Raw genomic sequence first — 25,207 nt, 5'->3', positions numbered from 1 at the left:
TATATTAGCAAAATAGCATATATAAAGTGATGTGCAAAACATTAAAGTAGTAGATAAATGTTAGCTATTATTATCCTTATTACTCTAGATGTGTTCTTAGATTCTGCACCTTAATTTTGCTCAAAGAAGATGCTAGATTCTCAATGTGAGGAGAAGGTGGAAGGGAGAAAAGGACAATCTTCATGAAAATAAAATAAAATTTATTTAAAAGATTGTATTCATTTGCTTGGCTGCCATATGATACTGTTGACTTATGAATTTATAGCCTGATAAAATCTCCCAGACCTTTTTCAAATGATCCCCAGATCTTTTTCAAATGGTCATGCCTTCCCCAACTTGTTTTGTGAAATTAATTTTTTCTGCCCAAATATAAACCTCTGCATTTATTCTGATCAAGTCATTTTTAATAGATCTTCACCAACATTCTTTCCTGTCAAGGTCCTTTCAGGCCCAGCTGGTGGCTCAGAGTGCTGTACTGGAGTCACAAGTTCTTGAGTTTTGGCTTCAGACACTCATTAGCCCTACAATCTATAGTCTTAGAAAGGTGTGTGTGTGGGATGGGGGTGGGGGGCACTGAGTCAGTGTGTAGCAGAAGCAGGGCTAGAAATTGGGTCTTCCTGGCTCTGAGGCTAGCCCTTCACCCATCACAGCTGGATGCCTCTCAGCAAGATAAATGACAAAGAAAATCCCCCATATGCACAAGGATATTCTCCCCCTTAGAGGTGCAGGCTACTCATGAACAGCTAGTTGCCAACTGGAGCATCTCTATTCCTTGCTGCTTCCTTAAAGGACTACCCTTAATTGGACTCCTTTCTTCTCTGCACAGGTTTGAGTGGTTCTTCTCTGGGCTGTTGTCATCTGCTGGTTCTCTTTAATTTTCAGCTGGCAAATAGCCTTTTAATGTTGAAAACTCAGTGTGTGTGTGTGTGTGTGTGTGTGTGTGTGTGTGTGTGTGTGTGTGTGTATGAGACACACAGAGACAGAAACAAACAGAGAAGAGAGAGACAGACAAAGAGAAGTAGAATCCATAGACTCAGGATTATTTTAGGGTTTATTTGTTTTATTTATTGACCTGAACCTATTCAGCATAGTAAGAATGTCACAGCAAGATTGGCAAGAATGCCAATCATCTTTTTTTAAATTTAAATTTAATTTTTCCAATTACAAGTTGAAGTACTTTTCAACATTCATCCACTTGCAAGTTTATGAGTTCCATATTTTTTCCATCACTCTCCCTTCCCCCTTCCTGTGGCATCGAACAATCTGGTAAAAGTTGTACATGTACTATTGTGTTTAACATAATTCTACATTAGTCATGTTGTGAAAGAGGAATTAGAATTAAGGGGAGGAGGACCAAGAGTGAACATAGTATGCTTTGCCCTGCATTCAGAATCTGTAATTTGTTCTCTGGATTTGGATGGCATTATCCATAACAGGTCTCCTAGGATTGTTCTAGATCTCTGAACTGCTGAGAGAAGCTGCATTCATCAATGTGATCATCTTACAATGTTGTTGCTAATGTGTACAATGCTCTCTAGATTCTACTCACTTCATTCAGCATCAGCTCATGCAAGTCTTTTAATGATTCTCTAAAATCTGACTGTTCATGATTTCTTATAGAATAACAATATTCCATAATATTCATATACCATAACTTTTTCAGTCATTCCCCATTTGATGGGCATCCCCTCCATTTCCAATTCTTTGCCACTACAAAAAGAGCTGCTATAAATATTTTTGAACACGTGAGACTTTGCCATTTTTTTATGATCTCTGGATTATAGAACTAGTGTGGTATTACTGGATCAAAGGGTATGGACAATTTTATTGTCCTTTGGGCATAGTTCCAAATTCCTCTCTAGAATGACTGAATTGGTTCACAATTCCACCTACAATGCAGTAGTATCCCAATTTTTCCACATCCTCTCCAACATTGATCATTTTCCTTTTTTGTTGTCTTAGCTGGTCTCATAAATGTGAGGTAGCTGTTTTAATTTGCATTTCTCTTATCAATGATTTGGAGCGCTTTTTCATATGACTATAAATAGCTTTTATTTCATCTGAAAACTGCCTATTCATATCCTTTTACCATTTATCAAATGGGGAATGACTTGTAATCTCATAAATTTGATTCAGTTTGTTATATATTTTAGAAATGAATCCTTTATCAGAAATGTTAGTAGGGAAAATTATTTTCCAGATTTCTGCATTCCTTTTAATCTTGACTTCATTTGTTTTATTTGTGCAAAATCTTTTTAATTTAGTAGAGTCAAAACCATCCATTTTGAAATTTATAATGGTTTCTATTTCTTGTTTGATCATAAACTTCTCTCCATAGATAAGAATATTTCTTGTTCTCTTAATTGTCATATGGCATTGTTGTCTATTGGTATTGTTGATAAACTTAAGATTCCAAGTGGGAGTGCAGGTGTAAAAAGAAAACAGGGATTTATTAAGAAGTCATTACAATTCAGAGAGAGAGAGAGAGAGAGAGAGAGAGAGAGAGAAATAATTAGAAGGTCTTTAAAAGCCTTGGGTGTAGCAGTTTAACCAGGCAGTCCAGCTTCAGAGAGAGAAAAAGAGACTCCTTAAATGCTCCCTTAGGGCCCTTGGAAAGGGCAACATTTTGGGAGTAGTCCCCCGTACAGTATTGGAGAGTTTGCCTTTTGGGGGTGGTTGAGGGTCTTGTATTGGAGAGATTGCTTCTGTTGGGAGTGGTCCAGGTCTTTGTAGGAGGTGGTTGGGATTCTGCATTAAAGAGATTGCTTCTTGGTTTACTGTTGTGCTGCTATCTAGAATAGCCAGAGTCAAAGTAAAAGGTCAAGAGGAAACATTTAACAGTGCAGAGAAGGCAAGGATCAGTTAGTTCCCTATCTATATCTATATTTATATGTACACACACACATATATGTATACAGATATCCACACAGATATACATGTACACATATACACAAAAACATTTGTACATCTATACATATATGTATAAAGATTACAGATTTAGGCATTTTAAGTGTAGCAAAAAAAATTTGTTTCCAATTGCAGTATTTGTGCTCATAAATCCCTGCATCAATATCATCCTTTATGTGTAAATCTTGTACCCAATTGGACCTTATTTTGGTTTGAATTGTAAAATCTGGGTCTATGCCTAGTTTTTGCCATATTATTTTTTAGTTTTTGAGTGGGATAAAGTCTGAGATTTCTTAAGCAGAATATTATAGATTGGAGAATAGTTCACTATGTGTCCCTCCTCCCTTGACAAAGCAACTTCTGGGATATTGGTGAAGAGTCAACTTACCTTATCTTATCTGTTGAAGTCTGGATGTCCATACAATTCCTGGGGTTGAGGAGATAATCTGGTTTTTGGTTTGAATTATATGCTCTTTTCCTTAGATTAATTTACCATCTAGATTGTGAAGACTACATTCCTCATTAAGGAGGGTGGGTCAGTGTGTGTGTGTGGGTGGGGTGAGTTAGGATAAATGTGATTCTTGTGTCTTTTTCTTTGGTCTCAATCTCTGTAATTGATTGTGGCCAGTTCCTCCTTAAACAAATAAAGCTTTCTCTTCAAACCTGAGAGATCTCCGAAATTTATTTAAGTGGCAATTGTCCCACACAGTTTTCCTAGCAGTTTTTGTTGAATAATGAAATTTTCTTTCTTTTTTTTTTTTGCAAGGTAATGGGGTTAAGTGACTTGCTCAAGGTCACACAACTAGGTAATTGTTAAGTGTCTGAGGTCAAATTTGAACTCAGGTCTTCCTGACTCCAGGGCCAGTGCTCCACTGCGCCACCTAGCTGCCCTGGATAATGAATTCTTTTCCCAGAAACTAGTGTTTTTGGGTTTATTCACAGTAGATTATCCAATCATCTTTTGAGATACTTTACTTCTCTTTCAGTACCTCAGGGTACCTTTGTGATGGGTGAAAGATGAAATAACTCAGAAAACAAAGATTCAAACTTCTGAGCATATAGATTCATTAAGCAAGACATGCCAGTTGCCCAGCAAATTGCGATCAGCCCCCCCCCCCCCAGCTTTGGCACTGGATCACAAATACAAGGGGAGACAGATTTTTATGCAATAAAAACAATCAAATAAGACCAATTAATTAAATGCGAACAATTAACTAGGATACAAACTTTAGCAATTTGATTTCTAATTGGAGCAAAGTTTTGGAGGGAGGAAAGTAGCAGGTACAATTCCTTGAAATCAGAAAAATAAAGTCTGTATTCTATTAAAAGAACATGAAAACAACTGATCGGTATAGGGCCAAGTTTTCAGGTAAGATGTAAGGGTTGCTTGAGATATATAATTATGAGAAAACTCCTTGTATGATCTGATTGGATTTCTGGTCAGCATAAGCTATGGCCTTAGTTAAGGGGCCATAAGCAGTAGTTAGAGGTGGTCCAGCTTTCCTAAGTTCAGACAATGCAATAAAATTTTCTGAGAATTCCCACAATTGAACAAAGTTTTCTCGTAAAACAGAAATTAGACTAAACCCATCACTGAATAGAAAAGAACATTAAATCCAGAATTGAGTCAGGAGATGGAATCAGGGTGATTTCATTAATCTACTTCAATTCCCTCACTTTGGTGAATAAATTCCTTTCTACTCTCATTATGCTCCAACACTTAGAACCAGGGTCATGCTGATGGCCCTAATTTCACTTAGCACCACTTGAAGGGACAGGATGAAGTTGATTATGTTCTATATACCTCCAGTTATTTTCAAATTATAACTCTCCCTACTAAAACTCATTATCTCTTCCTTTAAATATATTCCTCCTCCTGACTTTATTTTTTTCTGTCTTTTCACCACTTAACTAGTTTCTCACATCTGTGCCTTTAGGTTTTGAAAACTCTTTTCTCTCCCTCATTTCTCGTGCTTAATCAATTACCAGATCCTAGAGATTCCATGTATACATCTGTCCCATTTATCCCCATTACCTGCATTGCCATTGTGGAGATATTAAGTGCTTAATAAATGTTTATTTATTCATCAATATTTATTTAGCCCCCTACCTACCTTGGGCTGGACACTGTGCTAAGCAAAAGAGGCAAAAGATACTCTTTGCCTTCAAGGAATTTATAATCTAATGAATTTATTCATTCACCACCTTAGTAGTCATCACCTTTATTACCATTTGTCTTATTGCAATAAACTCCTCACAGCTATGGCCATCTCCACTCTCCACCATCCTTTACACCACTTTCAGATTAATACATATTTAAGTCCTCTGCTCAACAAAGATCTTCAGTGACTTTCTACTGTCTTCTGAGTCAAGTTCAAAATCTTCTTTCTGTTATTCAGTCTTTCAGAATCTTTTACCTTTCAAGTCTCATTTAATATTATTGCCCTCCACACTGCCCTCCTGAACTCTAACTAAACTGGACCATCTTCTGACTCTCAGAGATACCCATATACTCCGCTGCCTCTGTGACCAGTAGTTTGAATGTCTGCTCTCTTCATCTTTTTGGAGTTTATTGGTTTGTTTGTTTTGAGAGGCAGAGTGGTATAATGGTAAGAGTCCTGGTTATGGAGTCAGAAATGACTTGGATTTAAATTCTGGGATAATACCTCTAATACTTCACAGCATCATTAGGAAGATCAAATCACACACACACACACACATACACACACACAATCATTTTGCAAATCTAAAGCATAATGTGTCCTCTAAAATAATTATTTACCTGTGGAATTCCTTTTTGTTCTTTCTTCAAAGACCAATTCAAATGCCATTTCCTCCAGAATGACGCTTTATATCTTTTATGCCTATTAGTAATAACCTTCCCCTCAGATTTTAGATAACACTTCCTTCTGCCCCTATCTAAGGCATTTATCACATAATGTCATATATTAGCCTTATCTGTCTGCTTCTCATTTCTGTCTAGACTGTGAGTTCTGTGAGTACTAGGAGTGCCTATCTCAACTTTGTATCTGCACATTGTTTACACTTAATAAATGTTTATTGTTGCTCTTGCTGACCTAGATAATGAGATTGATGTCTCTTTCCCTAGATTTTCCTAGAACACTATGTTTTAGCTTTTTCTTTGCCCCTATCACACTCTATATCATACTTGTCTCTATACATATCAAATCATATATCAAACTATAGATTCCTTGAGAACAGGAGCCAGCTCACTTCTTTCGTTGTATTCACCTACCTGTTGTCATTGTCTTCTTTGACAAGAAAGGACAAACAGCAACAATCTGCCCCACAATTGGTATGTCACAAATACTCGAACTTGGTAAATTTAGTGAATGAAACAATGAATAAAGGACACCATGCTTGATGACTGATGACAAATGAATGGTAGATCACATATGTCAACCAGCTCTCATTTTGGCTTGCAATACTTCCTCACAAGAGTCCTAAGAGGTGGATAGCATCTCACAAATGCTTGTTGAATTTGTTGAATTTGATGAAAAACAATGAATGAAACTACTGCAAATCTAGAATGAATAAAGGTCACCATGATTGATAACTGATAATAAATGAATGAAAGTTCACATACATTAACCAGCTCTTATTCTGGCTTACAAAACATTATCCTCACAAGACCCTGTGAGGTGGGCAGCACAAGTACTATGATCTTCCTTTTTCAGAAAAGAATGAGTGTTTTGATGGAGGTCTAGAGAAGGGAAATGAATGGAAGGAGCATAGTTTAGCAGTTTTGTTCCAAGCCCAGGGATGTTTCTTTAGAAATTGCTCCTCTGTGGTAAGAGTGGGTTGTAGAGGAATGTTCACTTTAGAAACTTTTAAAAGGACAGCAGTTTTTTGTTAGGGCAGTGCATCTCTCTAAGCAAAAGGAAGGGAGGAGATGGAACTACCTCTGAAGCCCAGGAATAACAATGACATAATTGAGTGTCAGAAGTTGACACAAAAGACTTAGATATATTTTGGGGACCTCTAAACTTCTCTGACTTGTTTGCCCCTACTAGGTGAAACCTGGAAACCAGTGTATGCAGTGCCTTATCCCCCAATTCCTATTACAGGCAGGCATTCAGGTTCATAGGGCATCAAACACCAAAAAGGTTTTATTTACACAACAAAGCATTTGCATCTGAGCCTGTAAGAGTAAGGACCACTCTTCTCAAACCCCTCATTTTCTCCTGAGCCTCCTTCTTCTGGTCCTGGCGGAGACCTGTACACTCCCCATGATTAGTAGTACTGTCCTTGATAAGCATTCAATTCAGGGGGAAAGCCAGGGTTCGAACCTTCAGTTGCTCAACATTGTAGCTTCACCTCCTCTACATCTTTGCCCTTTCAGCAGGTATCCCTGGACATATCTTATTATGGTCTCTTACCTTCTGCTCCTTCTTAGCTCTTGTTACTTCCCTTGAGTCCTTTTGCTGTTGAACTTTCTCCCCAGAAGATGGTGCCATCTTTCTAATAAAATTAGCTAGAATCTCTTAAAGTCAGGGTCAAAAGAGCTCTGGATTATTTATTCCTAGTATTTTACATACTCCCCCCCCCCCCAACAAAGGATAACTTTAGGCAAGGTGAGATTCACCCTCTCATTTAACCCCTCCCCTATATCTCTCCATCAGTGCCTACATAGTGTGTGACTCTTACACTGGCAGAAGCTCCCACTGAGTGTAAGAGATGGGGCTGATTGGGAATAGGCCAGCTTCTTTTCCAGTTTTTATTTCCACTCTCATTTTCCTTTGACATAGCTAGGTTTAGATGTACAAATAGACCTAGAGCTGTTTCCAGAAATCTCTAGAAAAGAGAGGAGAGCTGGGCAACTTTCCTAGAGAAACCTGTAAAGTTTCATGCCATAATAATAATAATAATAATAATAATAATAATAACAATAATAGTTAATAATAATATTTTCTAAATCTATATATCTAACAGAACTTTGTTACAAAGCACAAAATTTACATATTCCTTACTAAAACCTAATAAGGCAAGTAGAACAGGTGAGCTTAGTCTTAAAATAATTAAATTAAACATGTATTAACCTTCAGAATTTGGCTCAAGAAAGAACAAAATAGAAATAGGTTACTGTACATTTTTATTAATATTTCTCTAAGCTTGCTGATTAAGTAGGAGTGAGTGGAGGCCCCTGACTAGAAAATCATACACCCAAAATGCAGTTTTACAGAGAAAGTCTTATACAAATTTACTATCAGAAGACAGGATCTGAAAAGCTAATTCTGACTTTGTCCATCAAGAGAATGACCCTCAATTCAGAATGAAGCTGGATATCATAAAGAGGTTTGTCTAGTAGGGCATGCTGGAAAGGATGGGTCCTTCCAAACCCAGTATGTTTGTGCCTTCTCAGAAATCCTAAGACCTTCACAAAGCAAATGTGAGTTATTCTAAAACCTCCACAAAGCAATGTGAATTTTTTCCCTCCAGGATGTCTTTGCCCCCAGTGACCCTTAATGAAGATTGGAGGTCATTAGTAGTTAACTAATATTCCCTTTTTATAGATGAGACAATAGAGGTTCAGAGATTAAATGATTTACCCAAGGTCACACAGTGAGAGCTGGAGATAACTTTGGATACATTTTACTTCTAACATTCTCACCTGTATACTAGGCTGTCTCCTTTTTGCCTTTAGTCTTCTCAGCTTTAAAGTGGGTATAGTATTTTTCTACCTCCCTCACAGGACTGTTTTATAAAAAGAACTTTAATAAACCTTACAGCTCTAAATGAACATTATTATTACCCCCAAACTTGGTTCAGTCCTTGACTAATGGAGTGTCTGGATAACTGGGCATGAATGACACGAGGTGATTCAGTGTCTGAGGTGTGCCAGCCTGGTTGGATGACTCAGGGTTGACTGGGGGGGGGGGGGCTCTTCCAGGTAATGCTTCTAGCTGCCCACAGCCTAAGTATTCAGTAGGACTGGATCTACTAGAAAGAGGAAGGTATTGATCCCTGCCCAAGCCGGATCTTTTTCTTCTCTATTAGTTCTCTAGGCCTTCCTCTAGCTGTGTAAGCCCAAGAGGCCCTGAGACCAAATAGGTCATAAGAGGTTAGATTAGAAGGAAACTTAAGGAGATTCCCAAAGAAGTTTATAGTTTCTTCACCAAGTCCAAACTTTTCTTTTAGATAGACTGGAAGCTGGAGCCTAGGGAGAGAGAGAGACTTGTCTTGCAGACTTAGGTATCCTGATTTCCAATCAAGGCCAGTGTCTTCTTTCCCATTGTCCCTTCCAAACCTCAGTTAAGCATGGGGTACAGAGGAAGAAGTCAATAAATTTATTATTGATTGATTTTAAACTGTATCTACTGCCTTTGCTCAAGGAACTGAGGGTTTGGATCAATCAATCAATGTGTATTTATGAAATCCTAGTACATCAAACATTTTACTAATCACTGGGAAATGTAACAGTCACATGATCGAAATGCTGCTACTGCCCTGCCCCTCCCCAGGCTGACTCGAGGCTAGGAAGTCCTCAGACATCCTGGGAAGTCTCCTTTGAACCTCTGGAATTCCTTAAAGTGCCTGGATTTTGAGGCCAGACTTTGTTACTCTTACCCCTGTTGTTATGCTTCTAATGGTTTCTCTAATCATTTCTCCCAAGTTTTTATTACTCTCCCCATTGTTATTCTTGCGGTTTGTTTCTGCCACTTTGCTACTTCTTGTTTTTCATTCCCTATGATCGCTACTTCCTCCCTGATGATTACTCAGAAATGAAAACATAGACTAACCAGCCGAGGTGAGCTGGAAGGGAATCACAGAGATTATCTCCTCCAACCGCCTCCTTTTGCAGAGAAGGAAGCTGAGACTCAGAGAGGCGAAGTCTTTCTCCCAAGATGCCTCCTGTGATTTTTGCTACTGTTCCCTGCTTCTAGTTTGTTTGGACCCTTCCTATAATACCATTGGTTGGTTCTTGTCCTTTCTTATAGAAGAGGACCAAAATGACATCACTATATTAGAGACAAGTGTGTGTGCGACTATGGCTGATCAGACCAATATGAGTTTGGAATTCTCTATCACAAGTCTGGCACAAACATTACCATCATAGTGGTGCATTGAATAGAACGGTGTTCCTGGAGACAGGAAGACTCTTCATGAGTTCAAATCTGATCTCAGTGTGGGATCCAAGTCACTTAATTCTGTTTGCCTCAGTTTCCTCATCTGTAAAATGAGCTGGAAAAGGAAGTGGCAAACTGCTATTCTGCCAAGAAAAATCCCAAAATGAGTCAAGAACAATACTAAACAATAGTAGCCATTCCTGGATCATCCTTTTATCCCTCTACTTCTCTATTATGTCATATACCCTCAAGGTAGGAGGGAGAAAGAGTGAAGGCTAATGTGAAAACACTGTGGTTAGTTTGGGGGAGACAAGTGGCCAATGTCCAGAAAAAGCATTCCTAAGACATACAGTCCTGCTCCAAATTTCCATCTCCCCTAGAGTGTACATGTGGGAGGACAAAGGGAATCTGTCTTTAAGCATTTGAAGGACTGTTACAAGGACTTGCTCTGCTTTTGGTCCTAGGAGGAAGAACTAGGAGCAGATTTTTGGCAGATTTCTACCCCTGAACTATTCAAGCTGTTTGGAAGCAGGAAGGACAGCCCTAGGGATGCAGTGAGCTCTGGCATCTATGGAAGTCTTCACTGAGGAGGATTTAGATGGCAACCACTCATTAGGAGGACCAAAGAGGGGATTCTTGCTGTCTTTCCCCCCCCATTCTAATATAAGCTCTGAATTGCCTCTCTTGTTTGTATTTGTCTCCTACCCACTCAACATACTGTCTATTACCTAGTGAGGGTTTCATAGTTTTCCTTTCATTTCTGTTTTGATATGGGTAAGACTAGAAGATTCCTTCCTATTCTGAGCTTCTATGATTTTTATTTCTCCAGGGAAAGCCAGTGGGTCTCTCAGCTCCCCATTCCCACAGGGTCAAGGCCTACAGACACCACACACAGGTACATGTTTATACATGGGCCTGGATTTTGAGGCAGAGGACCTGACTTTGAAAGTTCTGTGACTCTGGACAAAGTCCTAGCCATCACTGTCTTGTTTTGAAAGCAATACTTTTGACTTCCTTTTGTCTTCTATCATCTCCCTAGAAAGCAACCTCTCTCATTTTGAGAACCAGAGAGTATATCTTTATAATGCTGCTTCCCAAACTTCCACTGTTCCTTGCCAAGGTTCCTTGGCGCTCCAGCCCAGGAGGGATAATGAGAAACTGGAAAAGACTGAAGGTACTTAAATGTGAAATAAATAGCAACCTCTTTACTCTGTTGTTCACTTTCTTGGGACACAGTTATATTAAGACTGCTGGGTCTGGAGTTAGAAAGACCTGAATTGGTTTCAGACACTGTGTGACCCTCAACAAGTCACTTAACCCTATTTGCTTCAGTTTCTCCTCTGTAAAGTGAGGAATCTGGAAAAGATAACGGCAAAACCACTACAGAATCTTTGCCAAGAAAGTCTCAAATGGGGTCACGGTGAATCAGACATAATTGAAAATGACTGAACAACCAACATTTAAAAAAATAAATTTCCCCTTTTTATCTATCTATCTATCTATCTATCTATCTGGTTTTTGCATAAGGTGACTTGCCCAAAGTCACACTGCTAGGTAATTATTGAGTGTCTGAGGCCGAATTTGAACTGAGGTCCTCCTGACTTCAGGGCCAGTGCTCTATCCACGTGCCTAGCTGTCCTCTTCCCTCTTTTTTTAAAAAAATATTTTCCAATTACAAGCAATAATAGTTTTTCAATATTCATCCATTTGCAAATTTATGAGTTCCACATTTTTCTATCGCCCTTTTTTCTCTCCCTACTTCCATGGCAGTGCTATAGGTTGTACCTGTTCATATGTGTTTAACATATTTCCATATTAGGCATGTTGTGAAAGAAGAATTAGAACTAAGGGGCAAAGAAATATTATAAGAGAGACACAAAAGTTTTAAAAAGTGAACATAGTGTGCTTCAACAAAAATGTTTTCTTCACAGAACAGTTTGAAATGAGGTCAGTAATCCAACAAGTTGGCATGTACGGCCCAACTGTTTTGAAACAACTGTTTCAACAGCTTGCCAGGTTCCCTGGACTCAGCCTGGTCAGCCAATAGAAAGATCCTGCCCTGCCTCTTGGGCTCATAATAGTAGCAATAAATAACCCGTCTTCAGGCAGCCTTGGAGTCTGTCCTTCCTCCCATCCTTCCTCCAAGGCTTCCTTCCAGGGCTGGTCCAGGGTTGTTAAACCAACATTCTTCCTGCCTTGCACCTAGTGCTGGGCAGGGTTCCCTGCTTCCCTGCCCTGAATTCTGTGAACTATCAAACAGAATCTGACCAAATTCCAGTAACTTCTTTGTTCAGCCTGAGAATAAACAACTACCTTTTGAGAAACAGACCTCAGACTGCTTTTCAGCATCTCTTCCAGGGTGGTGAATTAGCTTCTCTTCAGGAGACCATCTTCAGCTCAAAAGCAACCCGGAGGGGGTCACATTATCTCATCATCTCAGACTTGAGGTCCTTGGCCATTGATCCCTGTGATGGGAAAGGTAACCTTGGGTCCCACTGGTAACCTTGAGTTTCCTCTGCTCCTCCCGACTTCACCACTTTCGGTTTCTCATCTATATAATGATGAGGTTGGATCCCTAAGGTCCCTTCGTTCTAAATCTTAGGCTCCTAGGATCCTTAAATCTCTTGGGTAGGGACCCTGAATGGGTAGGTCAAAAGTAAGGGATCCTAAATGAATATTGTCTCCTGGAAGTGAAGAGGGAGGAGAGAAAATAACTACTTATCTTTGGACCTAGGGAGGATGCTCATGCCTGTATACTAGCTCCTCCCCAGCACACGCTTAGACACACCTGCACCTGCAGCCACACCTGGCTTTGGTAGGCGTCAGGGTGAGTCTCAGCAGGTGCGAGCTGGGTGGACAGATTTCCCACACCTGTGAGGTACCGTCAGTGCTTGTCTTGGGGGGGAAGGGCTGTGCACCAAGATTGGTGCCTCAGGGCTTGAGATGGCTAGAGGGAGGCGGGGATGGGCTGGAGGAGCCCACAGGGTCCCTGCAGGGCCCCTGGGAGCCCTTACTCTGGCTGCATTGGCTGAGGAGATCCAGATCAGCCGAGAGGGAACTGGACCCAGTCAGGGGCAGTCTTCCCAGGAGCATGAGAACCCCACTGAACCAGTCACTGCACCAAGAACAGAGAGTTTGGAACCTGATACTGCCTCTGGGGTGCTGCAGAACGAGCCCCAATCTCCAAGGGCTTCTAGTTCAGATCCTGAACCCCAGCCCTGGGAGCCTGAACAGGTATTGGGGAAATTGGGGAAGAGGATAGGTAGATCCCAACCCAGGTTACACATGGTAGGTGAGCAGATGGAAGGAGGGAGAGATGGAGGCATGTGGAAGAAGCAGGAGATTGGTGGTAATGAGAGAGATCTTCAAGAAAGCTGGAGGTGCTAAAAGGTTAGAGGGAGGTTGGGATGAGAGGGATGAAGGGCACGAATTGGAAAAGAGAAGGCCTTCTAGGGGTGTGGGTTGAGGGATAGCTAAGGGACAGACACCAAAGACCCCAGAGTTTAGAAGGAAACTAAAGCAAAAAGGATGGAGAGGCTATTGGATGAAGGCTTTTTACTCTTATACTTCTCTCTGTTTCCCCTCTCTCCTCATCCAGCATCCACAGTGCCTTCTGGTCCCTGGTTCCTTGGCAGATTTTGCTGTTCAAACTGTGGTCTGCCTTGAGGATGCTGGCATCTCAGGGACCCAGGCCTTGGCCTTCAGTCTCTCCTCAGCCTTGGAGGAGACTCAGGGTGGACAGCTCCCAGAAAAGGTCAGCACCCCTTTGTAAGCCCAGTCCCTCAGCCTTCTACAGTTACCTTCTTCCAGCCGGATCTCTCCCCTGATTCCCTTTTCCTTGACTCCTCCCAGAGCCCAGCCCCTGATTTTCCCTATCCCCTTCCTCTTGCCCCTCTATCAGCTCCTGGGTTCCCAGAATTTGACTCTTAGAAGCCTAGGATCCAACAACATAGAACATTAGAACAACAAAATAGAATGTCAGAGAACGACATCACAGCTTATAGAAGCCATTTCATTCTAAATCATTCATCCATCCTTAAAAAAAAAAGGCAAGGCCCCTTCAAATGTCTCCAGAACTTTCCTGTGGATTTGGAATTAAATTTGTTTGACTTTATTCTACTCAGAGGACACAGCAAGGAACAGTGGGAAGAACAAGAAGGCGGATTTGAACCCAATTTGATCCAAATCTATCCAGCGATGAGTGTTCCAAAAGTGGAATGGGCAGCTCAGGAGCTGACTGTCACTGAGGGTGCTCAAGGAGAGGCTGGAGGGAGGAGATCTCAGTGAACCCTGAGAGTAAGCTCACATTTCCTTTCCAGGTACGGGAGGTGGTCCGGGGACTACATGGACAGATGGCTCAGCTCTTGGAAGGTAGGGCAAGGAGAGTGGCCCTAAGGGCACTTTGCTCATTGGCTGCAGAACACACACATGAGGTGGTCCAGACCCTGCTGTCTCACTCTCTGCCTTGTGACAGGTATTGGGCACCCCCCGCTTGCCCCTGGGCAGCACAGGACCCAGGTATCCTAGCATCCCCAGCTACCCTCCCCTTCCTCCTCTTTGAGGGTTGTTGTGTCTGCTCTGGGGAGATCAATTGGCACTCACCACCTAACTCCTAATTAGTGCCCAACCCTAATTAGTACCTGCGCTGCATTCCAACACCCACAAACCAGGCTGGGCTTGGAACCAAGATTCTGGGCTTCTTGCCTGCTTGGTCATAGGTCCCTGGGTCATGAACCCCATTTATCATGGCAGAGAAAGGCTGGTGTCAGAACTGGGGAGAGTTTCCTCTCAGTTACCATGGTCTCCTTTCATTCTGTGGTTTCAGTCCCCACATTCCTTCCCTTCATCAGACCCTTGGTGCCCTGACTCCCAAGGTTTCCTCCTGTCACCCTAAACTCCCCCACACAGTCTAGGTAACCCCCCTCAAAGTCCCTTCAATGCTAGGGTCTTTCCCTTAAGATCTGCCCCACTAGTTTCTAGTCTTTCATTTCCTGGGTCCTCTGTTCTTTGGATCTCCTCTAAGTCCAGTTCTCATCCTCAGGCTTCCCTAAATTCAAAGATCCATCCCAGTCCTATGGCCTCCTATCAGGTCCAAGGTTTCCTTTACTTATCCCCCCCCCAGAATCTCCCACACTCTAGTGCTTAAGTTTCCAAATCCCCTTACTTCCAGGGGTCTCCCCCAAGTCCAGGGGCTCAGTCAGTCAACAGGCATTTATTTAATACTGGGCAAGGGTACACAAGGAAATATACAAAGAAAGGTATCTCCCCTAAATCTGGGGATCCCTTTAAGCCCAGGATCTCTTCTTAGATTCATGGCTCCTCTCATGGGCCAACGTGTCTTCCAATGGGAGCTCCCAGAGTCTGGTTTTCTCCCAGTCCTTGACACTCCATCCCAGGATTCTGAGTTCCTCTCCCCAGTCCTCACCCTGGGACCTCCATCCACCCAGACCCTGCCATTTTCTTCATCTGTCCTTTATCCACAGTGCAGCAGCTGAGTTGTGGCGGGGCCTGAGCAGGAATCAGAGGGTGAACGGGCTGGTCCTGGTGCACCTGTTGCAAGAGGTGAAGGGTCCCCCCCAGATCCAGGGCGCTGACCCCAGCCCCGGCTCCAGCCCTGGCCTGAGTCCCCAGGGAGCCAAGCCTCAAATCCAGGCATTGGCTGTGAGTAAAGTTCTAATCTGGGTAGCTTGGAGGAGGGAGGGAAGGGGTTGGGGGACAGAGTTTGAATCCTTATGTGAGGGCCAGAGGATGAACATCTGGAAGTTAGGAGTCTGGTTGGAGGAAGGAAGGCAGAAACCCAGGCAAGGGGTTACGGACTGGACTGGTTCAAGGGTGTCAGTGCTTTGATAAATGTGAGGTGTGTGCCCCAGACCTATCTGAAGAGGATTGTCTGTGGCCCGTCTCTCGTGTGTATTTCAGAAGTATGACCCAGGAATGTCCCAGTTAAGTTTGAGCAGTGTCTCAGGTGCATACCCAGGAACCTCTCATGTGTCTCTGTAGGCCACAAGAGCACTGGGAGAGATGCTGGCAGTGTCTGGATGTGTGGCTGCTACGAGGGGCTTCTACCCCCAAGTGCTTATTGCTCTGGTAACCCACCTGCATCAACTGGCCTCCTGTGCCCATTCCCCCCAGGTTCAAGTCAAAGTCCCGGGTCCTCCCCCCAACCATGCTAGGTGAGAACAATATGAGAGGTGGGGGAAGGGGCAGTAGGGGTAAAGTGGAGGCAGTTGGTGACCCCCCCCCCACTCCTGGTCCTCATTTCTCCTTCCTTCAGCTGTGCCGTGGAAGCTTTGAAGGCCCTGCTCAATGGGGATGGAGGCCGAATGGTGGTGACCTGCATGGAGCAGAGTGGGGGCTGGAGGCGCCTCATAGGATCTGGGACCCATCTGGAGGGTGTCCTCCTGCTGGCCAGGTCTGAGCATATGGGGACAGAAGCCCCGGGGTGGGGGGGGGTAGGAAGACTAGATATTATGGGGTCCTGGGATGGGGGTCATGAGGAAACAGCTGAAGGGGTGGTAGTCCCGGGATCTTCCTAGTTCTTCAGATTGACCAGGACCAAGTACTGAATGGGAGCTGGCTGATAAGAGGGCACTGTGGTGAATCAGGGGGCGATGGGGCAGAAGGAAGGTGGGGAGAGTCTTCAGTTCCTTCCTCGGCTCTGCCTCATCCTCTCCCCTTCCTGTGTCCCCCCAAGTGCCCTGGTGGCTCATGCTGACCACCACCTGCGTGGACTCTTTGCAGACCTACTCCCGGGGCTTCAAAGCACAGATCAAGCTCGCCGCCTGACGGCGATGGCCTTCTTCACCGGGGTGAGTGAGACCTCTCTTCGTCTCTCTGCCCCGTTTCACCACGACTGTGGGGGTGGGCAGGGCCTGGGTGTCTCCACTCTGCTCCACGCAGGACTTGCTGTGTGACCTGCGCAGGGCCTCGGGTTTCTCCCAGATAAGGGTCTCCGGCCGCTGGGGCCCCCGCTGGAGTGCAGACAGATGAGGAGGGTCTCCTCCATTCACGACCCCGGGCTGACAGGGAAGCGGGAGGGGAAGCCGGCCCTTCCTACCCCAGGGTCTTCCCACCCACCCGGAGGTACGCATTTCCCCAGTGACCCCACCCCGATTCCTCAGCTTCTTCAGAGTCAGCCGGCCACAAGGCTGTTGAGGGATGAAGCCATAGTGCAGCGTCTGACCTCCTGGCAGGCTGACCCCGAGCCCACCGTGCGCTGGCTCGGCCTCCTGGGCCTGGGCCACCTGGCCCTGAACCGCAGACGGGTGAGGCGGGGCCGGGCCCGGGAGGACAGGGAGGATAGAGAGGACGGGTGGGGGCCGGGCCGGGGAGGACGGGGCGGGGCCGGGCCCGGGAGGACAGAGAGGGGCCGGGCCGGGGAGGACGGGTGGGGGCCGGGCCGGGGAGGACGGGTGGGGGCCGGGCCGGGGAGGACGGGGCGGGGCCGGGCCGGGGAGGACGGGGCGGGGCCGGGCCCGGGAGGACAGAGAGGGGCCGGGCCCGGAGGACGGGGCGGGGCCGGGCCCGGGGGACGGGGAGGGTAGAGAGGACGGGGCGGGGCTGGGCCCGGAGGACGGGGCGGGGCCGGGCCCGGGAGGACAGAGAAGGGCCGGGCCCGGAGGACGGGGCGGGGCCGGGCCCGGAGGACGGGGAGGACGGGGCGGGGCCGGGCCCAGGGGACGGGGAGGACGGGGCGGGGCCGGGCCCGGGGAGGACGGGGCGGGGGCGGGGCCGGGCCCGGGGAGGACGGGGCGGGGGCGGGGCCGGGCCCGGGAGGACAGAGAGGGGCCGGGCCCGGGGGACGGGGCCGGGCCCGGGGGACGGGGCCGGGCCCGGGGGGACGGGGCCGGGCCCGGGGGACGGGGCCGGGCCCGGGGGACGGGGCCGGGCCCGGGGGACGGGGCCGGGCCCGGGGGACGGGGCCGGGCCCGGGGGACGGGGCGGGGCCGGGCCCGGGGACCTCCCGGGGCGCCCGCAGCCCTGACGCCCGGCTCTGCAGGCGCGGCACGTGGGGACGCTGCTCCGGGCCCTGCTGCGCGCGCTGGGCGAGGCGGACACGCGGCTGGTCGGGGCGGCGCTGGGCGCGCTGCGGCGGCTGCTGCTGAGGCCCGGGGCTCGGGCGCGGGTGAGCGCCAAGTGCGCCCGCCTGGGCTCGCGCCTGAGGCCCCTGCTGGACCACGTGAGTGGGGCCGGGCACGGGAGGGCCGGCGCCGGGCCCCCGCGGCCCCCCGCCCGCCCCCAGCGCGCTCTCCTCCCCTGCAGGAGCAGGACGCGGTCCGCGCCTCGGCCATCGGGCTCGTGGGCACCCTGGTGGGCGGCTGCGCCCCGCGGCGCACGAGGGCGGTGCGCGAGCTGGTGCTGGGCAGCCTGGTGACCCTGCTGCTGCGCCTGCAGGACCCGAGCCTGGACGCCGCCGAGGTCCGAGCCGCCCCGCCCCCACCCCAGGTCCCGTGGAGCCCCTCGCCCCCACCCCCGGCGCCCCGAGGGGCCCCCAGTCCAGAACCCTCCCCTTGGCCTCCAGAGCTGGGCGCCCCCAGCCTACGCTGGGCCCGGCTCTGTGGGAGACAGACGGGCCCGGCGTGATCCGGAGGGACCCGCAGCCGGTGCACAGACAGACGCACAGACAGACACACGGGCTGGGCCGCCTCGAGGGAAGCTAGAGATCTAGGAGGGAGGGGGAGAAGGCCAGGCGGCCCCGAGGTGGGCCCAGACCCAGGGCCCCTCGGAAGCCCCAGATCCCCAGATCTCCCCTCTTGGGTTTCCCATCTCCAGGAGGTGAAGAAAGTCTCCATCCCTAGATTTAAAAAAATTTTTTTTTTCCTAGATTTTTTTTTGTCTTTCCTAAGGTGACAGTGACTAGTGTGTAGCCTTCTGCCTTTTAGTTTAGATTCTCTTTCCTTAACCTCACACTCCAATCTTCCTTTTCTCTCCTGGCTCTCTACAGAGTCAAGGGACTCAGGAGCCAAGGGCGGTTATATAAATTGATTCAAGGAAATGGGTCCTGTCTCCCAATACTAGGAGGGTCGGGTCCCTGGGTTTGACTCTCCTGTCCCCCCCCCCCAAGTCTTCCATTTCCTTTCAGACCTGTGACTTGACTATACCCTAACCCAGCATCTGTCCCCTTCTTCCCAGAGTGCAGAATGGACTTTAGCTCGTTGTGACCAATTCCTGCGCTGGAGGCTCTTGGAGGAGATCTCAGCCATGGTTCACTATGACAGCCCAGAGGCTCTAAGCCGCACCTGCAAGCGACTGGTCAGTGGGGGCTCCAGGAGATTTTCGATTGAGAGACTTACCCCCCCCCCCCCAAATCCCTAGCTCCTGTTTCCCTCCTTATCACCTCCACACTGGTACTTACTGTTCTCCCCCAGCTTCAAATGCAAACTAGAAGAAGCAACAGGTAAACTATTGAATGAATGCCTGGGTAGATAAGCTTTACAATCTCTTACATGGCAATGACAATCCCTCTCCTTACAAGTGACCATTCATAGAGAGAGAGAGATGGAGCCATTACCAGCTAATGGACAGAGAGCCAATCTCAGAGGGAGGAAGATCAAAGTTGAAGTCTTACCTCCAGCATAGGCTGACTGTGTGACCTTGGTCAAGTCACTTAACTTTAGGCAATTCTGAGTCCATAAAGTGCAGAGAAGGTGCTAACTTGTCTCAGTAGAGAGATCTTTAAGCTAAAAAGTTCCCTCTATCATTGAAACTACAGGTTCACTATTCCTGTGCCATGATGGGGAGTTTCTTTCAGCAAAGATAATACGTTGTCCTTAGGTCACACACAGAGGAAAAATGAAGTGTCTCTGGTGAATAGCCTCTTTCAGCAGAGCTGGTCACCCTTCTAGAACCCAGAGAGGTAGCAGGAACCAGACCTCTTCTGTGGTCATTCGTGTTCTTCCTAAAACTGGGATGAATAAAGTCATGGGCTTCTCAGTTGTTTTCCTCAGTGGGTCTATGGTCCTTCCCCATGTGGCCCTGAGACCTTCATCCTAGTGTAGACATTGCCTCTCTTTGTACTCAGGTGCAGTGGTACCCTGGTAGAGCCTCTGTTTTCTTGAACCAGGCCCAAGGTTACCTGAGGAGTCTGCAGGTGCCCATTCGCCGGGTAGCAGCCATGTTCATAGGTAAGCTCTATGTAGTCAGTCATTCTTCCAGGTGACCAGCCCCAGGAATCCTGACTCAACTCTATTCCCTGGAGGTGGGGCTTGGGTGGGAGCTTACTGAGAATTCCTTTTCACAGGGCCATCTGTTCTCCAGCATACCTCAATATGATTTTTTTCTTTTCTTAAAAAAGAATTTCCATTATTTTGTTTCTTGTTCTTCCTGCTCTCTCAGAGCACTGTCCCTTATGTAAAGTAAGAATGAAAGAAAGGAAAAAAATTCCATAAAACTAAAGTATATTAAAAAAAAACTGAAGTCATATGTAGTATCCCATCCCATATGGTCTCTCATTTTGGGCAAAAGAATGAGAAGAGTTATCCTAACTCTTCTTTGGGACTAGTAGATTCATTCAGGTCTCAAGATGTCACAACATCCAAGGTAGCTAGGTGCTCTTTGTCTCTTCATTTAGGTTTCAATTTACAATTAATTGTGTGTTTTCTTTAGTCCTGCCTAGTCTGCCAGTCATTTCCTAGGTAAAGAATTCTGAAGCAGAGTAAGAGTTAGGTAGGTCTTTCCACTCTCCCCTCCCTGTTATTATTGTTCCATTCACCTTTTGTTATCATTGACATTTTTCATCAGCTTTATTTCCTCTGGCAATAACCCTTCCTATCTTCTACATTAGAGATGGAGAACCTTTTTTCTGCCAAGGACCATTTGGATAATTATAACATCATTTGACAGACATAGAAAATTATCAAAAAAAAGTAGCTTGCTATATTTTGTCCAATATTTAATTAATTCATCCCTATAAAGCTCCTAAATTTATTGAATTTCATATCCTGCCTGTGGTTGCCATGGCGATACCAGACCAAATGATTTCTAGGGCTTCATATGACCCATAAGCCAGACATTTTGTACACAAAACTTTTTTGTTTTGCATAAACTTTTATCAATTCAAAAATCTCATCAGCATCCATCCATCCTTCTTGCCCTATTACTGTAACCCATTCAAACTTTCTCATCTCCTGTGATTCTTTTTAAAATATGTTTATCAGCAAGTTTGCCGAATGTAGACAATCCTTTTCTTCCTCAATGGAATTAATTGTGTTTCCTATTTGGAACTTCCTCTTCCTCCATGATAAAAGGCATAGCCCCAGAGACCTTTGATAGAGGTTTGTCCTATTCAGAACTAGAGGTTGGGGTGGGGTGGGGCTGATGATGCAAACTCTTTGGTTTCAGGGTTTCTGATCTATCACATGGACCCCGACTGTGTCAGCCCTGGCCTGGTGGACTCATTGCTGCATGGTAGGAAAGGGACCCTAGACATGTTGAGACTTAGGGTTCATGAAGAGGGAAGTTTATTACTATGGCAACGAGGAGGTGTGGCAGGGTGGTTCTTGGGTGTAAAAAACCAGAGTGAGGTGCAGAATGTCCTGTCTTTGCTGTGGTGCATGTAGGACAAGTGGACACTGGTTTCTGATATCTCTTCTCTGATGGGCCTTGATGTCAGGGATCCTGTCTGAGGGGGAGATGGAAGATAGCCAGCACCGGACAGACAGACAGACAGACAGACACACACACACACACACACACAGACACACAGAGAGACAAGGACAGAAATATAGATGGAACTAAATGCTGGCAGTAGAAAGGATGACTGAGAGGCCCCTGGGCAAGTGTGGTTACACAGGAGATCTCTCTGGAGAGGAGATTTAAGTTCTAAAGCAGGTAAGTGTGGAGAAAGCAGGTCAGGCTAGAATGGCAGGGAGACTGATTGGAAGGGAGAAAAGCTGAGGACCTGGACTTTCCAGGGATCTAACAACCCACCTTCCTCCCACTTTCCCACCGCAGATCTTGGGGAAATGCAGTGGGATGCTGAGCCTTGCATTCGAGATGTCTCTCACATCACCATGCACCAAGTACGGCTAGTGTGTAGGGACCAGGACTCCCCCCAACGTAGCAGCTTCTCCCCTTGGCAGCTGTTTTGCTGCTGGGGTCACCATCAAGATCGAGAGAGACCCATCTATGAGGACAGCCCCTTCAAGCCCAGGAGCCGGGCTGGCCTATGGGGGTGTGGGGCACCAGTCTGAGCTGCCTCCTAGCTCTGTTTGGAGAGCACTTGTTCAGTCAAGCAAACGAGGTCCCTTGCTCTTACCCAGACCTCAGCTGGGTATTCACAACCTGGACATGGAGATGTATTCCTTAAACACTTCATAGGGAGAAGCTTTCTCAGGTACATCTTCCTGAGAGCTTGTTCCTAGGGGAATGGTAGAGCCCTTGGAAGCTTGAATCTTTGATGTGAAGTCTTTAGAATGGTCAGAGATAGCTTAGGGCTGTTTCTCAGACTTTCTCATGATTACCCTGCCCCACAAGGTCATACAAGCCAGTAATCCATCACCTCTTATTGAAAGCAGCCTGTGACCCAAGCTGGATATGTTGTCCTCTTTAGGGGAAGTGGACATTCCCTCTCCTTAGTTTCCCCCCTTTCCCAAGTGGAGGGGTTTCCCCTTTCTATGACTTTTTCATTGACCCTGAGATTGGGGGGTTCCAAAGAGGAGGCATGAGGGCATCCCCTCTCTTCTTAGTGAAGATGAAGGCTGGAGGCAAAGACAAGGAGAGACCACAGGAAAACCAAATGCTACCTCATATTGCAAACTCTCCATTTTTCCTGTACCCAATCCTTGTCCTCTGTCTTCTTACTCCCTTCAAAGTAGTCTATAGGACATGGCAGAAAGACTGAGATGAAGGAGAAAGACCTGGGTTCTAGTCCCCGCTCTGCCAGAACTAGCAGCATGACCTTTTTCTGATACCTCATTTGTAAAATGGAGACAGTAGCCCCTGTCTCTTGGACGGAGGGTTGTTGGCAGCCAAGTGCTTTGTAAATCCTGAAACTATAGAAACAGTGAGAGCTGCCATCCCTCCTTGGTAGCAGTGCCCTTCAGCCTGGGGCACCAGGCACCCTAGGGACTCCCACCATGAGCCAAGACCAGGAAGATAAACATGAGGCCAAGTTTCTTTCCCTCTGTCTGATCTGGCACTTTATAGACAAACTCTTGACTGGTAGTATTTAGATGAGTTTTATCTCTCTGTTGATGTGCCTTGCCTCTTAAACTGGAAGCTCTTTGAGGCCAGGACCTCCATCTTATTCATTTTTGCCCCTATCCCTCCTTCCCAGAACTCAGCATCCTCCCCTCCTCTATGAGGGAATATGAGAAGAATGCTTGCATTCCCCATATCATGGGCATAGCCATGTCAGTGGGAACTTTTAGTATTATTATATGATTATGATATAGAAGTCTGGTGAATGAATGAAGAAAGAGTAAATACGTAAGTAAGAGCCCATGGGCTCAGGGCCAGGCACTGCCAGATAAATTTCTCCTGAATCGAGAGCACCCCCTAGACCTGAATGTGCCTTTTCATTATGACTCCCCTGCTGTCTTGGAAGGACCCCACTTCAGACTCTCCCAATTCTGTCCCATCACCCAAATTTTTCTCTATTGGAGGCCTATTGCTCTGGGAAACTGTGATCAGATCTATAGCCATGGCTTCTGAAAAGGGGTTCAGTTGGCTGCCCTGTTCTCCTTCCCAGCTTTGTGCCTTCTCTGACCAAAAATGTCCTTCTATGACCACCACTGCCTGACTAGAGAGGTCTCCCCCTTGTAAAATATAATAGATTTCTGAAGGGCAGGGCCTGTCTCACTTTTGTGTTTGTATCTCTGATCCTCTAGGATACTGTACTTAATAAATACTTTTTCACTGATTGTTTGATTCATTCATTCATTCAATGGATGGACTAAAGGGAGCTGGGAGATTCTATGAAGCAAACATAACTTTCAGGAAATTAGGGATAATTATTTTATTTTTCAGTTATGATTAAATGAGGGTTTTGATCCTGTGTATGGAAGTAAGGAGGCAGTTAGAAATTAAGTCTACTTGACCTATCTGGTGGGAGAGTGGTTAGAAACCCTCCATAGGTCAAAGGGTTGTTGTAAATCCCTTAGCACAGAGCCTGAGATGGAGTAGGTGCTTTAAAAATGTCTATTCTTCCTCTTCCCTGAAATTTACTTCAAGGAAATTTCCCATAAATAACCCTCCTAATCATTTCCCATTAGGATTCTCAGCTTCTTCTCCACTCTCTGCCCTGCAAAGAAATACTCACATTCTAGTATGAAATATATTTACTTCATTATGTCAAAGAAAAGACAATATTAGGATTCTTCAAGGAACTAACTGCTCAAATAAAGGATCAGACACCCCTCTGAATTAAAACAACTGGTTGCTCTTGTTATAAGAGAGATGTTGATTTTCTCCATGTCAGTTTTGCTATGAGGGAACCCTACTGTTTCCTTATATCCTTCCTGACTCTAGGCTGCTCAACAGTAGTTAGGATCAGGAGCTAACTAGACTTTCTCCTTGGATTCTCTCCCTAGCAGTGGAGTAGTATGTCCATTTCTCTTCCTTGACTCTGAAAGGTTTCTCAATTGTCTAGTTTCTAGTCTATTCATTCTCTTTGCAATCCCTCCATCATGTTGTTCCTTAAGGACCAGTCCTCAGCCCTCTTGTCTTTATTGTGTTTACTGATTTTAGCATTGTAGGGATTAGAGAAATAAGTTTAATCAGTTGGTGTTAAATTGAATTTATTGACTTTTAGATGGAGAAGTAACTTCTCTATTCCAAGGGGAAATAGTTTGCTTAAAAATCTTTGAATGGAAATGAATAGCCACTTGCCAAAAGTTCAATGTTGACATGATTTGGATCCAGATGTATATCTGAGAGGATTGAAGCAAATGCAATTGCCAGTCACTTCACACTTCTTCCTCCTCATGATCAATTTTTGTAAACCTCTTAAGTCTTCTCATTGCTCCAGCACTCCAGTCTAAGGAGTAGAAAAGATGGCTGTTGAGTTGTTCTGTAGATTGGTGCAGCTTGATACTCAAATGGATCTATGACCCCATCAATTTGAGACTTCTCCTCAAGGACACAAATTGAACCTGTTGACACCTGTCTATCCTGTGTGAAATGTTCACCCCCAAAAGTTCACCTCAAGCATCCACCCAATTTGCTAGAGATTTTTCTCAATTTCTGATTACACTGCAAAGGTAATAGTGATT

General features: G+C 45.8%; 1 protein-coding gene across 4 annotated transcripts in view; it reads left to right on the top strand.

Moving 5' to 3' along the window:
• Positions 1–23,857, top strand: part of MROH6 (maestro heat like repeat family member 6) — a 37,368-nt gene extending 13,511 nt beyond the window's left edge. Inside the window, exons 2-17 of one of the 4 annotated variants that reach the window (XM_074202965.1) lie at positions 10,460–10,890; positions 11,035–11,169; positions 12,354–13,229; positions 13,594–13,749; positions 14,315–14,469; positions 15,479–15,656; positions 15,996–16,168; positions 16,270–16,407; positions 16,690–16,804; positions 17,117–17,260; positions 17,995–18,174; positions 18,258–18,413; positions 19,128–19,247; positions 20,017–20,119; positions 21,336–21,401; positions 21,948–23,857. In XM_074202965.1, coding sequence (XP_074059066.1) covers positions 12,939–13,229; positions 13,594–13,749; positions 14,315–14,469; positions 15,479–15,656; positions 15,996–16,168; positions 16,270–16,407; positions 16,690–16,804; positions 17,117–17,260; positions 17,995–18,174; positions 18,258–18,413; positions 19,128–19,247; positions 20,017–20,119; positions 21,336–21,401; positions 21,948–22,186 — 2,214 coding nt within the window. In that variant the 5' untranslated portion in view covers positions 10,460–10,890; positions 11,035–11,169; positions 12,354–12,938 and the 3' untranslated portion in view covers positions 22,187–23,857. The other 3 variants (XM_074202964.1, XM_074202966.1, XM_074202968.1) reach the window with 3 other exon arrangements.
• Positions 23,858–25,207: the final 1,350 nt, after the last annotated feature.

Source organism: Macrotis lagotis, chromosome X, assembly GCF_037893015.1.
Source record: "Macrotis lagotis isolate mMagLag1 chromosome X, bilby.v1.9.chrom.fasta, whole genome shotgun sequence".
Classification (NCBI taxonomy): domain Eukaryota; kingdom Metazoa; phylum Chordata; class Mammalia; order Peramelemorphia; family Peramelidae; genus Macrotis; species Macrotis lagotis.
The sequence above is the reverse complement of the archived record's forward strand: the minus strand, read 5'-3'. Positions and strand labels throughout refer to the sequence as shown.